The sequence below is a fragment of the Terrapene carolina genome, unplaced genomic scaffold (genome assembly GCF_002925995.2).
Source record: "Terrapene carolina triunguis isolate 2854851 unplaced genomic scaffold, T_m_triunguis-2.0 Scaffold236, whole genome shotgun sequence".
NCBI classification, from domain to species: domain Eukaryota; kingdom Metazoa; phylum Chordata; order Testudines; family Emydidae; genus Terrapene; species Terrapene triunguis.
Genome location: NW_020664587.1, coordinates 8,044,090 through 8,061,272, shown reverse-complemented (window position 1 = coordinate 8,061,272; position 17,183 = coordinate 8,044,090). Strand labels below are relative to the sequence as shown.

The 17,183-nt window shown below is 43.2% G+C and overlaps 1 protein-coding gene across 1 annotated transcript in view; it reads left to right on the top strand.

The window, feature by feature from the left end:
• The first annotated feature begins 12,838 nt into the window (after positions 1–12,838).
• The window catches only part of PHACTR4 (phosphatase and actin regulator 4), a 61,219-nt gene continuing 56,874 nt past the window's right edge, over positions 12,839–17,183 (top strand). Inside the window, exons 1-2 of the mRNA XM_024203358.3 lie at positions 12,839–12,857; positions 13,773–13,819. Coding sequence (XP_024059126.2) covers positions 13,804–13,819 — 16 coding nt within the window. The 5' untranslated portion in view covers positions 12,839–12,857; positions 13,773–13,803. The remainder of the gene's footprint in view (positions 12,858–13,772; positions 13,820–17,183) is intronic.

The following is a 17,183-nucleotide window of genomic DNA, read 5'->3' as shown; positions in this document are numbered from 1 at the left end:
GAGCAAAACTAGCTTGAGGAACAGTAGTAATGAAGCCCTAGCAGCACAGACCACAACATAGGCTGTACAAGTCCACCCAGGACCCTGGCTGTGTTCTTGAGCACCTGGGCTGATGTCCAGGCTGCCGCGACTTCACCGCTGTTCTTACTTGAGCTCACTGGCTAGATCCAAAGCTGGCTTGGATGTGTCTGGTGATGCAGCAGTCAGACCCCTGGAATGGAGTGTAGTCAGACCCGAAATCTGTCAGAACTGGTAAAGTCTGAGGGCACTGATCTCCATCCATACCCTTTCTCTACTCATCCCACTTTATTCAGATGATACTATTTAACACATGGGTTGCAGTGCACAAGTACACCTGTGGGCTGGTCTACACTAGAAAATTAGCTCGACCTGGCTGCGTCGCTGAAGGGTGTGGATTTTCCACACCAATGAGCGAGGTAGTTAAACTGACCTAAATCCCTGTGTAGACAGTGCTGTCGATGGAAGAATTGTTCCATTGACCTAGCTACTGCCTCTTGGGGGGGTAGATTACCTACGCCAACGGGAGGTGTTCTCCCTTCAGTGTAAGTAGTGTGTACGCTGAAGCACTACAGCGACGCAGCTGTGCCACTGTAGGGTTTCAAGTGTAGACAAGTCCTAAGTGTGTGTGGTGTGTGGCGCTGTTTTGACATTGTTAAAGCACTTGACTCTAATCACTCTTGTCTGTAAGTTATTGTGATACAATGTGAGGAGAACGCTAGAACTACAACTGAGCTGTGCTTTAGTAGTGAGGTTTAAACCCTAACATCAAGGCCGTTCTTACCCAGATGCAAACTACGCAGCTGCTCCAGCGGCCAGCGTGATTCCCTGACCGGCTGAGCCGGCCAGGAAACCTGCCCCCACCCCTGCTCCACCTCTTCCCCAAAGCCCCCGCCCCTGCTCTGCCCCCGCACTGCCTCTTCCCACCCCTGCTGCGCCCCACTCCACCCCTTTCCCAAAGCCCCCACCCCTGCTCTGCCCCAACCCTGCCCCCACTCCACCCCTTCCCCAAGCTACATCCCGGGGGACTGCAGCAGGGCTCGGGCACACCCTGCACTCGGGAAGTGGAGCAGGAAGTGGAGTGACCCGACCCCAGCCCGCTCCGCTTCACCGGCTCTCCCCTGCCCCCCAAGTCCCAAGGCTGGGAGCCAGGGGAGCAGAGCGGAGCGGGCTGGGCCCGGGTCACTCCACTTCCTGTCGCCCTGTGAGTGCGGGGTCGGGCCCGCCCTGCAATGACGGGGTGCAGGAAGTGGAGCGACCCGGCCCCAACCCGCTCCGCTGGCTTGTGCTGGGGGGCGGTTTCCCTCCTGCCCCTCCCGCAGTGGCTGGGGCCAGCCACCCCCCCACCCCCCGCGGGGGGGTTTCGTAGGGTACCATAATGTCTAGGGATGGCCCTGCCTAACATGCCCTGGCTTGCACCCAGGGTTTGTTTTTGCATAGGATTCTATGTTAATGTGACAAAACTATCGGCAATTTCCAAGCACCAAAGTTAATTATTAAAAATGAATGTTCCCACAGGCCCCGATAGTTGGTTCCTGTGTGGCTACTGTTAAGGCATGGATTTATGTGGAATAGCTGAGCTCACTTGAGACATTTTGACTTTGTACATTTCAAATTCACAACTATAACTGCATTGATCAGTCTTTTTGTGTTTGAATTTTCTTCTCTTCAGAAAGTGAGGGCACTTGGTGGTTTTCAACATGAAATTCAGTTAAAGGTGCCATTGTACTTACTTGAGTGGGTAGCCATTAAAGCGTGGGGTCTTATCAGATTGTGTGCTCTGGGGTTTATACATCCCAGAGTGAAGTCATGCACACAATAATGGAATCAGTGAGTGAGCCTCTTCGTACTCCAGGTAAAGCACAAGTGGCTGACTTGCAGGTTCAGTTTCAAGTGCACACCCAACATTAACTGGTCCAGCCATCAACTTAAGGAGCTCTTCACTCTTCTGGAGTGCCGTGGGGTAAGGTGAGCCTCAGATCTGGTGTGGGGCAAGCTTGCCCATGAGCTTGGTGTTCTCAGCATGGCAGTCATCTCTGGATTCTCTTCTGCTACCATTGTTCTCAGTGGTAGCAGATGACAGAACGAGGAGTAATGGTCTCAAGTTGCAGTGGGGGAGGTTTAGGTTGGATATTAAGAAAAACTTTTTCACTAGGAGGGTGGTGAAGCACTGGAATGGGTTACCTAGGGAGGTGGTGGAATCTCCTTCCTTAGAGGTTTTTAAGGTCAGGCTTGACAAAGCCCTGGCTGGGATGATTTAGTTGGGAATTGGTCCTGCTTTGAGCAGGGGGTTGGACTAGATGACCTCCTGAGGTCCCTTCCAACCCTGATATTCTATGATTCTCTTCTGGTCTCAATACTTTGTCGCTCAAGAAGAGAGGTAGCCAAGACCGACAGGAAAACACTAGGAATAGACCCTGTCAAGTGTAACCAGGGTCTTCTATGCTTTTCTGATATGGTTACAGCTAACATGAGGCTCAGTTTGTCCACACAGTAGCTCTTTTCTTAGCGTGGCCATGTTGGCTTCTCATGCTGTACAACTATGGCTAGCTTGGTAGCATCCCATTTTGCCTCAGGTGCTGGTGCCAGAGGCAGAGAATTGTGGGTTCATTTCACATGGTGCAGTGCCACTCATTTATTATCCATAGTGTATCTGGACATGAACTCCGTGGAATCGACTATGTTAATGCTCAACAAAAATCAATAGCATGGCTAGAGTCTTAAAGGGGCAGCATGCTTCTCTGCTCTCCTTGCTAGATCTGCAGGCTTTCCGTTGTGCATGATCTGAGATGCATTGAGCAGGTGCAGGGGAGAGACAACTTACTCTTAATGCTCTGGTGACTCAAAGGGCTGAACTAACTCTTGCCACATTTTATTTAAAAAAAAAAAAAAAGGGCAAAACAATCCACCCTCATGTTGCTTGAAAATAAGAAGGGAACCGTTTCAGTTTGGAAAGAGTGGTTTCAAATGAAATTTCCTCTCCAGTCATAACTCTAGTGGCACTACCACAGCACTAGAACATACACCTAACCCCTCTGTTTTCACCGAGAGTTTGACAAAACTGGAAACCACAGAACTGAGGCTAGAGTGGTTAGTAAATTCGCAGCCCTATTATTATGCACACTTTGAGTGAAGGGTACGTAGCCCAAAGGATATATGCAACTGTCAAGCAAAAACGCTTCCTGTGGATGTTCCCCATGTAATTGTAGGTGGAGTGCAGCTGTAAGCTGGAGGTTTTCCTTCCTGGTGAATCCAGACAAGCCCTCTCTTTTCATATACCAAGGCAGATACATGAGTAAGTCAATATTGTGGCTGCTTCTACCATTTCAAAACTGTGTGTCCATTAAAAACTGATATTTTCCCAATGAGATGCAGCCTTTGGTCTCCTGGGGAGTTGTGAAAGTGGCCTTTGCTGTTTCACAGACTAAAAGCTCCTCTGAACTAGTAAAGCTTGCCATGGGCCCGGTGCTATATTCAAAAGTAGATGACAGCTGATGAAGAGGTTGATTGTCTCTGACAGCCCCTCTCTGTTTCACTTAGTCTGGCTGAAAACAAAATAATACAGTTAGTTATAGACTGGATAGGAATAGCAGATTCTCACCCTAACTGATGATACAGGCAGACTTGTACATTCTTAAGGCACAAGCTACACTTGCTTTGCAGCGTGGAATCCCCAGGTGTTTCATACACAGGCTAGAAAGCCCGTTAGCCTGGGTCCAGCACTTCCACCAGTTCAGTCTTCATTCCTCAGGTGTTTCTAGGAGTCGTCTTGTGTGGGGAGTGAAGAACCCCAATGATGTCACTCCCTGGCTTATATAGCTTTAGCATATGGTGGGAACCCTTTGTTTCCAAGCTTGGTTCCCAGACCGGATTGTGGAAAAATACTGACATCCCAAGATGGAGTCCAGAGACATGTGGTCTGGTCACATGTCATTATAGAGTCATAACAGCCATTACTTACAGGCTGTCTGTAATGTTCTCCAGACGGCTCACCAAGTGGGGGATAAGCTTCTCCTAAGGCCTATTGTTTTTACTAATGACCCATTGCCCTGAATAGGCCCTTCCCCACCCACTATCTAGACCGAAAGCATCTTGTCTAGTGGGCGATACCCAGGTGTAACTACATTTGAAGTACAGATAGAGTCAATATTCATAACTTCAGATACAAAAATGATACATGCACACAAATCATCGTCAGCAAATCATAACTTTTCCAATGACATCTCACATGACCCATCTTGCATAAAATGTGTTGTTATGCTATAACCATATCAGAATAATATCACTATGAAGAATGAGATGCAGTGTCACAATTACCTCATGGCTTATGTAGAAAAAAGAGGGTGTAATTGGGCAGATGTGCCGAGGTCTGTCATGCCGTCTATTCGATGTTTCCTCCTGGGGTGGGTCTTGGTAACTTTGGCTTTCTTTGAACTAGGATTTAAAGTTGTATTGTTTGTGTTAGGTAGCTCCATCTAACATCTTCAAAAATGCTAGTCAAGTGAAGGCAAATTGTACGTTAGTGTGTGCTAAATCCTAGGCCCCTGTAGGCTTTAACTTGACCAGTTTAGCACACACTGAAGTACAGCTTGCCTTGGCTTGACTAGCATTTTGGAAGGTTTTAATTAGAACAAGCTAGCAAACATGATCTAACATCTCATCTTTAACTCCCAGTCTAGGGACTTGTCTACAAGGGGAAATTGACCAGCATAGCTATTCTGGAATAGCACCCTGTGTGTGGATACTCCTATTCCGCAATAGCTCTAGCACTTTGAATTCACACCTGACCTTACTCCTGAATAACTTGCCAGTGTAGACAAGGCCTAGACAAAGCCTTTGGCAGCATTGTCTGGTTCAGTCTCATAAGTCACAAATGTGATGTCACACCCATGAATTACACATCAACCCATGTACTGAAGTCTTATAAACAGGCAGCAATAGATTTATTGTATATAAAATGCTTCCATGATACTTGGTGCTGTGATATGATTAGGCCAGACTATACACTAAACGGGGCAGGCTAGGTCAGTGATTTGATGTGGGACCTAACAGAAACAGGTCGGTGCTACAGGAAGTAATATGGTATCTTACTAGGTGATGTTCTTCCTTTTGAATTGTGCACCAGTGATGCCAGGTGTCTGTACAGCTGTAGTTGCTATCTTTCAGAGGAGATACAAAATCAAAGGTCTGACCACTTGTTGCTGAAGATCCAGTATCCTGACTAAATTTTGCTTGCTTAAAATCCCCCTGAAGTCTGAATTAGAGATGGCATTTCATGTTCACTACCTGTGGTGCTGTTTTATGCTTTTACAGGACGATTTATTCCACTCACCTTAGAGGTAGCAGCAGACTGTGGTGTGATGGGTTTGTAAACCCCTTTAAAATTCTCCAAAAGGTGTGGCATAAGGACAAATTATTATATATGCAATTGAATATTTAAAATATGGAATTTTAACTTCAAGGAAATTCTTACAAATCTTGTGCTGTTTGACTGAAATCTGCATTGTTTGTGCATGAAAATTGGATTGTTGTTGTTATTATTATTATTATTAATAATGGAAAAATGACATACAAAAACCAGTATGTTAGCTGGCTGGATAATGATGTTCAGGTTTGAATCTGAAATGTTACAACCTTCATGTTGTGGCTCACCTTTGTAAATAAATTTCTTAAAAAACCCACAAACAACTACTTTCCAGACACTACTTGGTGTTTTGAATTTTCATAGAACAGAAGAATGGGTACAGTTAGTAACTTTTCCCTTGTTTATGAACGTGAATTGAGTTCTAGGTATTTACTGCTTGTTTGCCATGCTCCTTCATGATTACTATTCCTGCATTAATTAATATATACAAACCATTGTCTGGTGCAGAGCTGGGTTCTTGCCTTTCAGAGGTGGAGCCCATATTAAGAAAAATAGCTGTTCATAACTGCACTCCTGAGACTTGCTAACTTAACACTCCATTTCCCAGAGGCACCTCCTAAGCAACAATGATGTGATTTCTGGTTTCAGACTCGACTTCTAGAGAGGGCTGTGTGAATTCATGCTCTTTGGAAGAGGGGAGGCATGGAAGACACAACTTAGATTTCAGGAAAATAAGCTTCACTGAAATATTTATTTCCTGGTGTTAGAGTACAACCAGGCAGTCACTGGCAATCAGAAGTGGCTGGTTCATTTCACTGAGTGCCACAGCGCAGAAGAGAGAGGATGACAGTAGGATAATGGGGCTTCTGAATGGAATCATTATGTAAAAACTATACAGCTTCTTTCTCTTTCCCTTCCCTTTGGCATACCATAAGCTTTCAGGATGTACATGAAACCAATGAAATACCTTGCTTCAGAACACTAGAAATGCATCCGACGAAGTGGGCATTCACCCACGAAAGCTTATGCTCCAATACATCTGTTAGTCTTAAAGGTGCCACAGGACTCTCTGTTGCATAATATATTGGGGTAGTAGTTGTTCACATGTTCTACAAGGCCTAACAGATTAGTTTATTGTGTAGGAGTTTTATGGTTACAGGCAGAACTCATCAAATAGTAGACTGCATCTTAAATAAACCTTAATATATTAATTAACCAGGTTTTCTTCTGCTGCTTGAGGCTGTGGCCCAGTTTGGGTTCTAATCGCTGATCCTTGCTGTCAGGCTACCAATTTGTTCATTCCAGCTGTTTTATGTTCCTCTAATTTATGGAATTATTTTGCAAAACATAATTTTGTGGTGTAAAGGGTTTTGTTTGAGTATTGTGGCTTATGTGTTTTCATTGTTCATATAGTTTTAAGCTCTCTGCTGAGGAAGCTAAAATCTAGTCCATTGTGAAATATTTTTCCTTCCTAAAAATTTCTGCTTACTGACCGTTTGTCTTCTCACCACTTAAAGTAGTACTTTAAGAATGTGGTCTTAATGCCATCTTTATTCTTGGACATGTAATAACCTGCTAACTGCAGGTACTTCTACAGCAATCTTTTAGGGAAAGCAGTAGCAGGTCAGGTGACTTGAAAATTTGTTTGTGTGGTTGTCCTGAAATTTCTTGTAGACTATCAGAGAAGGACACCAGAAATCATTTTTGTCCGTGACTTAAATGATCCTTTTACTACAGGTTAAAAAACAGTTTCAAACATATTGGTTGGAAAGGATGTGTTGGTTCTGGATTGTCAAGGATTTATAAAAGCCTTTCATGTCTACATCACTAGTTCAAATGCAATCCAGATTGGTGTCTATCTTTCAAAAGCTATATGTGCAGATCTGCGATGCTGTCCAAATGGATCACTTGCCACTGACAGCTCTTAGAAGTCTCTGAGACATGAAGTGGGGTATCAAGCCGTTTCTCTTGTGCAGGTGTCTGCATTGTACAATTACCACAGCAACTGGAGACTTATAAGCAGAGAGACAAAGGGGTAAATGAGTTTGGAGACTAAAGTACCTCTTGCTCCTGGAGATGGTCGCTCCTAGAAGAGATTTAAATAGCAGTGTGTGGGGAAACTTGCACTATTGTCCATGCTGCATCTGTGTTGTGGGTAAATGCAGGACTTCCACTTCCAGGGTGGTTAGTCTGTCACAGTTCACAGCACCAAGTTCTTAAACACACTTCAAAAAGTACTTAAAAACTAACTAACAAAACCCCCAACAGCAGAACTAGCTAAGAGACACAAAACTGCCCATAAATCCTGCAACACTGAAAGCGGAATAAAATAGTCTAGAGTTAAGATTACTTAGTTTGGTGATGAGAAGCTTAAGGTTTAATTCTGTGCCATACTTTCCTTTTGACTTTGTTGATTGCTTTTTATGTTGAGGCTTTGTTAAATATAGCTTGTTCAGTGAACTGGAACACCTGGACTTTGAAACTACTGCATACTGCAGATGTTTCTTACAAAAAAACACCACACGCAAATCCAAAAGGTCATATTTTTGGCAGGAAGGAGGGGAATCTGATTTTTGTTTGAAATGGAATTGTATGTGAGAATGTGCATGCAGTGTGTATGTGGCTTATTCAGTTAATATACCATCCAGCACTGTTGAGCTACAGTATGTTGAGAGAGAGTCCTGCACAACTTATCTCCTAGTGAAAGGCTGTTAACTAGTTTCTCTAAGGCCTGTCTTGGCTGTATAGTGAAAATAAGGCTTTGTCTACACCTCACTTTTATCGGTAAAACTTTTGTCGTTCAGGGGTGTGAACCCCCTGCTCCCACGGAACGACAAGAGTTTTACCGACAAAAAGTGCCGGTGTGAACAGCGCTTTGTCTGTGGGAGAACTCGCCTTCCAACAAAGCTACCGCCTCTCGTTGGGGGTGGATTATTTTGTCGGCGGGAGAGCTCTCCCCAGCTGACAAAGAGCGGCTACACTGTGCGCCTTTTAGCACGGCTGGAACCGCACAGCTGTGTCGCTAAAAGGTGCAAAGTGTAGACATAGCCTAAGGCTAACAAAATCCAAACATAGCAACAATTTAGATTGTAAACCCCTTCCACTTTATAATCTGTCTTCATTACTTTACTCTTCTGCGCCACACCCACTGGTAGCTATGCTGCTGGTGTAAAGTGATATTTATTATACTATTTGCATGGGGAGCCAATTATCAGAATGTTAAATCTGTATGGAAACTAGTGGCTTAACATGTAATGTAACATGTATTATATTGGCCTTTTAAGCTATACCCCTCTATACCAATATTCCAGTCATGAGACTTATCCCACAAAGTGTCTGTGATGCCAATTAAATCATTATTTAGCTTGTGTGCTAATACTTTCAATTCTTCCTTTTTATTCCCCATACTCCTTGCTAGAAGTATACAAAATAACCAATGGTATAGGTAAGGAAGACAGCACGTCTGTTTCCCCGTCTCATAACACGACAAGGGACTTCCGATAAAATTGGAAGATGGTGTATTCAGAACTGATAAAAGGAAACTCCTTAAACACAATTCACCTTGTGGAATCCATTGCCACAGAATGTCATTGAGGCCCGTAACAGGATTCTAAAAAGGCCTTTAACGTTTATGTGGATAACAAGAATATCCAGAGGCCTTCTGAGGGCTACAGATCCTGTGGCAGGTTTCAGAGTGGTGGCCCTGTTAGTCTGTATCAGCAAAAACAACAAGGAGTCCTTATGGCACCTTAGAGACTAACAAATGTATTTGGGCATAAGCTTTCGTGGGCTAAAACCCACTTCATCAGATGCATGGAGTGGAAAAAATCCTGTGGCATCAGAGCATAAACCAACCTTCAACTATTGGGGGTAGGATAGGGTGACCAGACAGCAAATGTGAAAAATTGGGACGGGGGTGGGGGGTAATAGGAGCCTGTATAAGAAAAAGACCCAAAAATTGGGACTGTCCCTATAAAATCGGGACATCTGGTCACCCTAGGGTAGAAGGAAACTTTCACGGGGGCGGGGGAGGCAGATTATCCCATGTTTACTTATTGCAGAAGCAAACTGTCTGAAGTAGCTAGTATTGGCTAGCTGGACCACTGTTCTGATCCCTTGTGGCAATTTGTGTTCCTGAATGGAAGCATAGATGTGAAAGCCCCGTAGTGTAGTGGTTATCACGTTAACCTAACACGCGAAACATCCCCGGTTCGAAACCGGGCGGAAACAGGTCACTGTTCCTTTAAATTGGGGGGAGGGATAGCTCAGTGGTTTGAGCATTGGCCTGCTAAACCCAGGGTTGTGAGTTCAATCCTTGAGGGGGCCGTTTAGGGATCTGGGGCAAAAATCTGTGTGGGGATTGATCCTGCTTTGAGCAGGGGGTGGGACTATATAACCTCCTGAGGTCCCATCCAACCCTGATATTCTATGGACCTCTTCCAGCTCATGCAGTTGAGTGACAGAGCCAGGAATAGAATCTAGGAATCCTGCCTCCACTGCTTCTTGCTCTTAGATCACATTCCATTTCCCTAATATGACTGTTTTTATTATACCTGTTCTGTAATAACTAGAAGAATTTGGCTTTAAAGCTACACTAGGGAGAATCCCAGTGCTCTGTTAGGCTTTGAGACAGATGTTCTTGGAGCATCCAGCCGGAGCAGGGGACTGAAAGGATTAATATTCCAAGCACAAATATGCACCTTGGAGTAAGCAACGCTCAGTGAGCGCAGCCTGTGGCGAACATCCTTGAAAAGGAAATGAAATTGAAATCCCTGGGTGGTTGGAGGGTTGCTATAATCTGACTGTGCTGTGGTGAAAGTAGCATTGAAGTGTCTGTTTCCATTCCTCTCCTGACTTCCCTTTTCTATAAGGCTTACTGAGACAGCAGGTACGGTGACTTGACCTACAAATGCCCTCCACCATCCAGCCCTTGCTAGCTGAAGATTTGCACTCTGAGGTGAAAGTGCTGGATCGGTTTTTTTGGTTAAGGAGTTTGTAAAGCAGCTAAAATTACCTCTGATAGGTAGAAGTGTGTAGCATTCATTCTAGTCCTTGCGGATGGTATTATCGTGAAGCTGTCTTCAGAAGTTCCAGGACAGCCGTATGACATGGAGCTAGGGGTTTGTTATAAATTTTAATGCTAATGGACTCTGTCTAAACAGAGTTTAGAGTTTAGACTCTGTCTAAACAGTGCTGGAATGGAATGCTTTAAGTATTGGTAGCCTAGGGCATGATTCTCTGACCAAGTTGCATCTGAAGAAGTGAGGTTTTTACCCACGAAAGCTTATGCCCAAATAAATCTGTTAGTCTTTAAGGTGCCACCAGACTCCTTGTTGTTTCTGGCTATATAGTTCAGCCAAGTTTAAAGCTCCGCTAGCAACTGCTTGTTCAAACACAGTTCCAACCCTGGTGTGGGTAAGAGTATAGTCTCCCCTACCTTGGGATAGTAGCACAGACTGAATACACATTCTAAAATTGAGGAATTTATCAAGGTGGGGAAACTCATAGTGTGCCTGGCCAACATTCTATTAGCACTTCCTGGCTGCCAGAGACAAAGGTGAACTGAAAGAGCTGTTTCAGGCTGCTAGGTGCTAAGGGATAGATTGAATTGATGAAGTGAGCGTGGGAAGTGGTGATAAGGAGGAGGAATACTTGTGGCACCTTAGAGACTAACAAATTTATTTGAGCATAAGCTTTCGTGGGCTAAAACCCACTTCGTCGGATGCATGCAGTGGACAATACAGTAGGAAGATATATATACACAGAGGACGTGAAAAATGGGTGTAGCTGTACTAACTATAAAGAGAGTAATCAGTTAAGGTGGGATATCAGCAGGAGAAAAAAAACATTTGTAGTGATAATCAGGATGGCCCGTTTCCAACAGCTGACAAGAAGGTGTGAGTAACAGTAGGGGGGAAAAGAGCATGGGGCAATAGGTTTTACTTTGTGTAATGACCCATCCAATCCCAGTCTTTATTCAAGCCTAATTTAATGGTGTCCAGTTTGCAAATTAATTCCAATTCTGCCGTTTCTCGTTGGAGTCTGTTTTTGAAGTGGTGATGCAGCTTGCAAGGTTAAAAAGAAGTCACTTGTGTAAGTGGAGACCTTAAACTCACCAGGTAACCCTCCAGGCATATCTCACTAATAGCATCCTTCCTCAATCCCTCCCTGTTTTCATCAGCTTCTGTTGCGCTTAGCAACTGCAAGCTCTTCTGCACAGGGACTCAGCATTGTTTTAAAACAGCAAGAGAGACAAGGTGGGTGAGGTAATATTTTTTATTGTACCAACCTGGCTACAACAAAACTGCACTAAAGCACCAAGCACATTTATGATTCTGTATAAGTATACTTCAGGGAAGGTGCACTGTTTAGTTCCTCTGTAGTTCAGAACTTAGAGAATCTCGGTAAGAAAGCTGTTTTCCAGCATAGTGCCACTATTTCTTTTAATTCTTAAGCCATTTTACCATAAATTCAGACTTGAGAGACAAGGTAGATGAGGTAATATCTTTTATTGGACCAACTTCTCTTGCTGAGAGAGACAAGTGTTGGAGCTGACACAGAGCTCTTCTTCAGGTCTGGGAAACATACTCAGTGTCACAGCTAAATATACCATCCTGTGGTTTCTAAAAGCTTCCTATGAACATGACCTATTTCCATTCTCTCTAGGTAAGCATTGAAATGTTCTCATTTTTATAGGCATGGTGGATTGATTTAAGTCAAAGTGATTTAAATAGCTAATTTTAATCATGACTTAAATCAGCAAGCAGAAAACCTTGATTTAAATAATCAATTTTAATTATATTTTGCACTTGTACTTTTTAGTTTTTTTCCTAAAGAAAGGCTGAGTCTGATTGGTTGGTAACCATTAAATATGTTGATTTGCAACTAAAAATTGCCCTTGCACTAAATTTGGTGCTTCTTTCTGATAACCAGGAGGACACGCTGTATCTTTACACAGTTATTTAAACAATTATATAGCTTAATTTACATTTATTTAGATTCTTAATTTTTCCATTTTTATTATGTTAGATGATGGTAAATGATGCATTTCTTCTTTACTGGATTACAGTAACTTTTTACTTGTGATTTGTGTCAAGCACTATTTGGGTGGAAATTCAAATACAATTAAAAATGCAAAAAAATAGGATATATTTTTAAAATTAAATACAACTCCCTTAATTGTGCTGGATACATAAGAAAAAAATAACAAAGATAATCCCTTGTTTAGCATTTAAATCATTCAAGGTTTTAGAATTTGTAGATCTCATCGTCTCATACCTAGTTTTTATTCCTCGATTAGAAGAGGAAAACAAGCTTTCCTGCCTTTTCAATTCCGTATTTGTTCCTTAACTTTGAATGAACTAGTCATTGAACTGAACTAGTTGAATAAACTGAAATGAAGAAAATATTCTCTGTCCCGCTGCAGAAGAGGCTACTTCTATCAAAATCTGGTCTAGCACGCCAACAAACTCAGGTGCTTACCCAGTGCCTTCCACCAGTTCAGTGGTTGACTTTCTTCAAAACTTGGCAGCAAACACATACTGCTTAATATTATTTTTTGTATTTAATTTAAATTATTTTAATAGATTATAATTTTAGGCCTTAACATAAATTGTCAATTTCACATTTAATTTTATAGATTTGTTTAAAAAGGCAGTTTAAATAGATCCAATTTTAATCTTTTACATCATCAGTTTTTATCCATCCTGTTTATAGGTTAAGGGACACTGCCTTGGGGACGCAGCTATGATTTATCCATGGAAGAAGTATTTGACGTTTTATTTGTTAATGAAGTTGTAGTTTTAGATTTGCCTGTCCATGGCATAAGTAGTTTCCATATGCAGAACACACACCACATGCATGGCACTTGGAGGTTAAAGTGGTGTTAATAACTTTCATTTTTATCTTGCAAATATATTCTTGTGTATGGGATGGCTAGTGCTCCAGCATTAGTGCTGAAAGGGGGAGGTTTCCCAGACTTGCGCTCTCCTGGGGGCAGATTTAGAACCTGCCAGTACGGCTGACTCCTCTTTTGACTTGCAATATTTGAGGTGGGTAGCAGAGATGATGCATGTGCATTTGCATGGAACAGCAACAAAAGAGAACGTTCAAACCCAAAGCATTCTGAAATCTGAAGCTCCCTGGAATTAGTTCACCATGATAGGACTTGTCACGCTTTTGCGCTAAGGGGGTGGATATTAGTGTCTTTCCATCTTGTTCCAAAATTGCCAGATAGGATTCCCTAACCTGGGGCTCAGTTACCTGCCTGCTGGTTAAAGACTTGGTTAGCCACTATTGAAAGGGAAGCTAAAGTAGACTAAGGCTTTGGTAAAACTCAGGATTTTTCTGCTATCAACTTGCACTTACATTTTGTTTTTTCTCTCTGCAGGAATTTTTCAGAAAGCTAGCGTACCACAGGAATGGAAGAAAACACTGGTAAGTACTCTCCTGGATCCCCATACCACAGTTTGTTGGTCTTTTTTCCTTCAGCCTTGGTTCTCCTATATTTTCATAACGAAATGGTACTTCCTTAATTTCTGGGTCTTGAATCATAAATGTCCAAATGGTAGGATAAAAGACAACCAGAAAGATAAGAACTAATGCTGTATAGCACCTATGCAGCACTTCAAAGACCAGATTCTGATCAGTTAAAATGTTGTAAACCTGGACTATCTTTATCAAAGGGTACGTCCAGAATCGTTCTATCGGGGATCGATATATCGCGTCTCATCTAGACGCGATATATCGATCCCCGAACGCGCTCCCGTCGATTCCGGAACTCCACCAGAGCGAGCGGCGGTAGCGGAGTCGACGGGGGAGCCGTGGCTGTCGATCCCGCGCTGTGAGGACCCGAGGTAAGTCGAAATAAGATACGTCGACTTCAGCTACGCTATTCCCATAGCTGAAGTTGCGTATCTTACATCGACCCCCCCCTTTTCGTCCCCCCCCCCAGTGTAGACCAGCCCAAAGATACTCTGGATCTCACAGGTGAGAGGGATCAGGATTGATTCTGCAATCCTCAAAGCACTTTACAGGCTAAGTAGCCATTACTGTTTTACAAATGGTGAAACTGAAGCTTGTCCGAAGCCACACTCTGCAGTTCTGTGGACAGACAGGGCTTAGAAAACAGTAGCTGTAGTCCTAGTTCCATATTTATTCCCCTAGACCGTGCTGCCGTGTGAAAGATGTAGGGTTCTTTAATTTAAAAAAGCTGATTTTAGAGTAATTGCCTTAGGCACTGCCTGACTGCCCTGAGGCAAACTGATCAACGTGTTAGTTAAACCTAATCTGTGATGCAAACTGGATTTGGCCTCAGTTCAAGTGGTAGAGATCTGCACAGAATAAGGGCTTTTTCTGAATGGCTAAAAATATTGTCAATAGGCAATAGAAAAAGGCAGCCACCTGGCTAGAAACTGCTTTTTTTTGCAAACATTTCATCTTCCCTTCATCAGAAGGAGTCGATCTCTCTCTCTCACACCCACCCACCCACCAATACAAATTTGGGTGCATTTCACCTTACATCCCACTGAAGTATGGTGTTAATTCATTCCATGGCTGCCAGCTAACATCTTAAATAATGAATCACTTAAGATGAAGTCATAGCAAAGATTATCCTCAGCTTGGCATTGGATATACAAGGGCCCCTTTTTAAAAAGTCTCTATAATTAAATTACATTTAAATGCCAGCCATTTATTGGATCACTTGCGGTTTGTAATGAGCTGTGACATAAGCGAAGTAATAAAGTTGCGTGACCACAAATCTTGCCCGTGGGGCGTCCTCACAGAGACAAATTATATCACCCTTAACTAGGGAATTGAGCGATGTTCAACAGTGGCGTTGTCTTCGTGCAACAATGGCAGCACCTTTGTGTGAAGGCCAAGTTAGGACTTTGTGGAAAACTGATCTGCTGGACCCTAATGGGTCAGCTAGAACAGTTCTTCTTTCTGTGCCAAAGTGACTATGCATAGAAACTGCTCGTGGTGAAATTCCTGGTAACAAGCTACTGCTGTGCACTGTGATAGCCTGTAACGTGAATGCTTTTTTCATGCTATTCCCCTTTTCCTCCAAAAAAGTTGCTTTGGAACACGTTAAACTAACTTGCAACTGACAACTTTTTAAGTAAATGACTTCAGTGCTGGTAATAGATGCTGGAGCGATGGCCATGGGGATGGAATCTTTCCGTTTATCCACAGAACAGACAGCAGCAGTGCAAGTTTCTGTCGCCCTCCAGTATGCCTCAGCCGGCACTGAAGGGACTCTTCTGGGGGTGGCTGCAATGCAGATTGTGTTATCTAGTTAATCCTGAGCCTCTCTGCTGAGACTACCAGCAACCAGTTTGTGTCCGTGTCACAAAAGCCATCATCTGTCTACTGGCAATTGACTTAGACCTCAAACTCATTTTACAGAGGCCAGCCAGCAGCCATCAGATTACAACCAATCTAGCTCACTCTTGACCTCGACTGCTCTAGTGACCTGGAGGTGGAAAGCTCTAAATCTCATTACCGTTCTCCTGAACCATGTAGAATGACCCATCTCCCCCCATTTGAACACTCAGCTATACAAGTGCGAGAATGGTTAGATTTTGCACTTCTACTCAAAAGGACTGTGGCTATATTTTGTATCAGCCTGTTGTGACTCTTTAAACCTACTGGTTTATATTGTTAACATGGCTGGAAACAATAAGAGGTAGAATAAACAGATGGGTCTTTGATTATTATTATTATTTTTTTTAAATTACTTTGCTTTTAAGGAGGTTCATTCTCCAAGTGCTACTAAATTCAGGATTCCTGGGTTCTATTCCCGGCACTGACTGGAGAGGAGGTAAGGCTGAGCTTTTAACTGGAGGAGCTGTGTGACTAGCTGAGCTGAGGCTGGCTCCCTTTGCTTTTTCAAAACCTAGTGACTTGATCGATTCCTGTCCTTAACCAGTTGTATATTAACCACCTTCACAATACTGCATGGCTGGCTTTTGTTTTGACTTTATTGGCACATGTTCAGAGGTGGTGTGCTCGGAATAGCATTGCAATGCACCCAGGTGGCCACTGGGACTGTACGATTAATCATAATTCCTTTCAGTCACCCGGCTTCACTAGCTGCGCATGGGTAGGGATGGAAGCTCCTTTTGGCTGGCTGCCTTGGTTAATCAAAAATGACCGATTTGCTGCTGCCTTCCGATTTTAATTTATGATCATCGGTGAAGGCTACTGCGAGCATTCCTTGTAGACAATTATAGTGGAGTTTTAGTATTTAGTATAGTATCGAGCTCAGCTCCTCCACTGAGGTCTAGAGGGAAAGGAATATACAGGCCTCCCGGTACTCTTACTAACTGGTGATGTGAAACCCACCAAAGAGGAAGAAAAATCTGCCGGGATGGAAATAACATGGTTTTGGGTAGGTGCTGAGGCACCAACATGACTAGTGTGGTGTTAAATCCTCGTCAGACTCACACTTGCCTTCATTTTCCATGTGTCAGAGCTGGGGGAAGCTTGCTAGTTTCCAGGTTTAACTCCATGAGTGAGGCAGAAGGTTGGGTGCTGACAAGTGATGCACACAGGAAACCGTGGGCCAAGGCTTCTTTGCGAGGCCTTGACGAGATCCCACTTACGCAAGTGATCTGTCAAGGAAAATATTGTTGGAATACTCAGCTAATTGACTTTTTCCCTTCTCAGGGCTTTCCTGTCAACACATTGGGAGTGAAGTTTTGCTAGCGGCCATATTCTATTTTTAGAGTATATGTCTGTGGTTCCATTCCCAACCCACACTACATCAGCATCCAGTCCCTCCCACCCAAAAAAAACA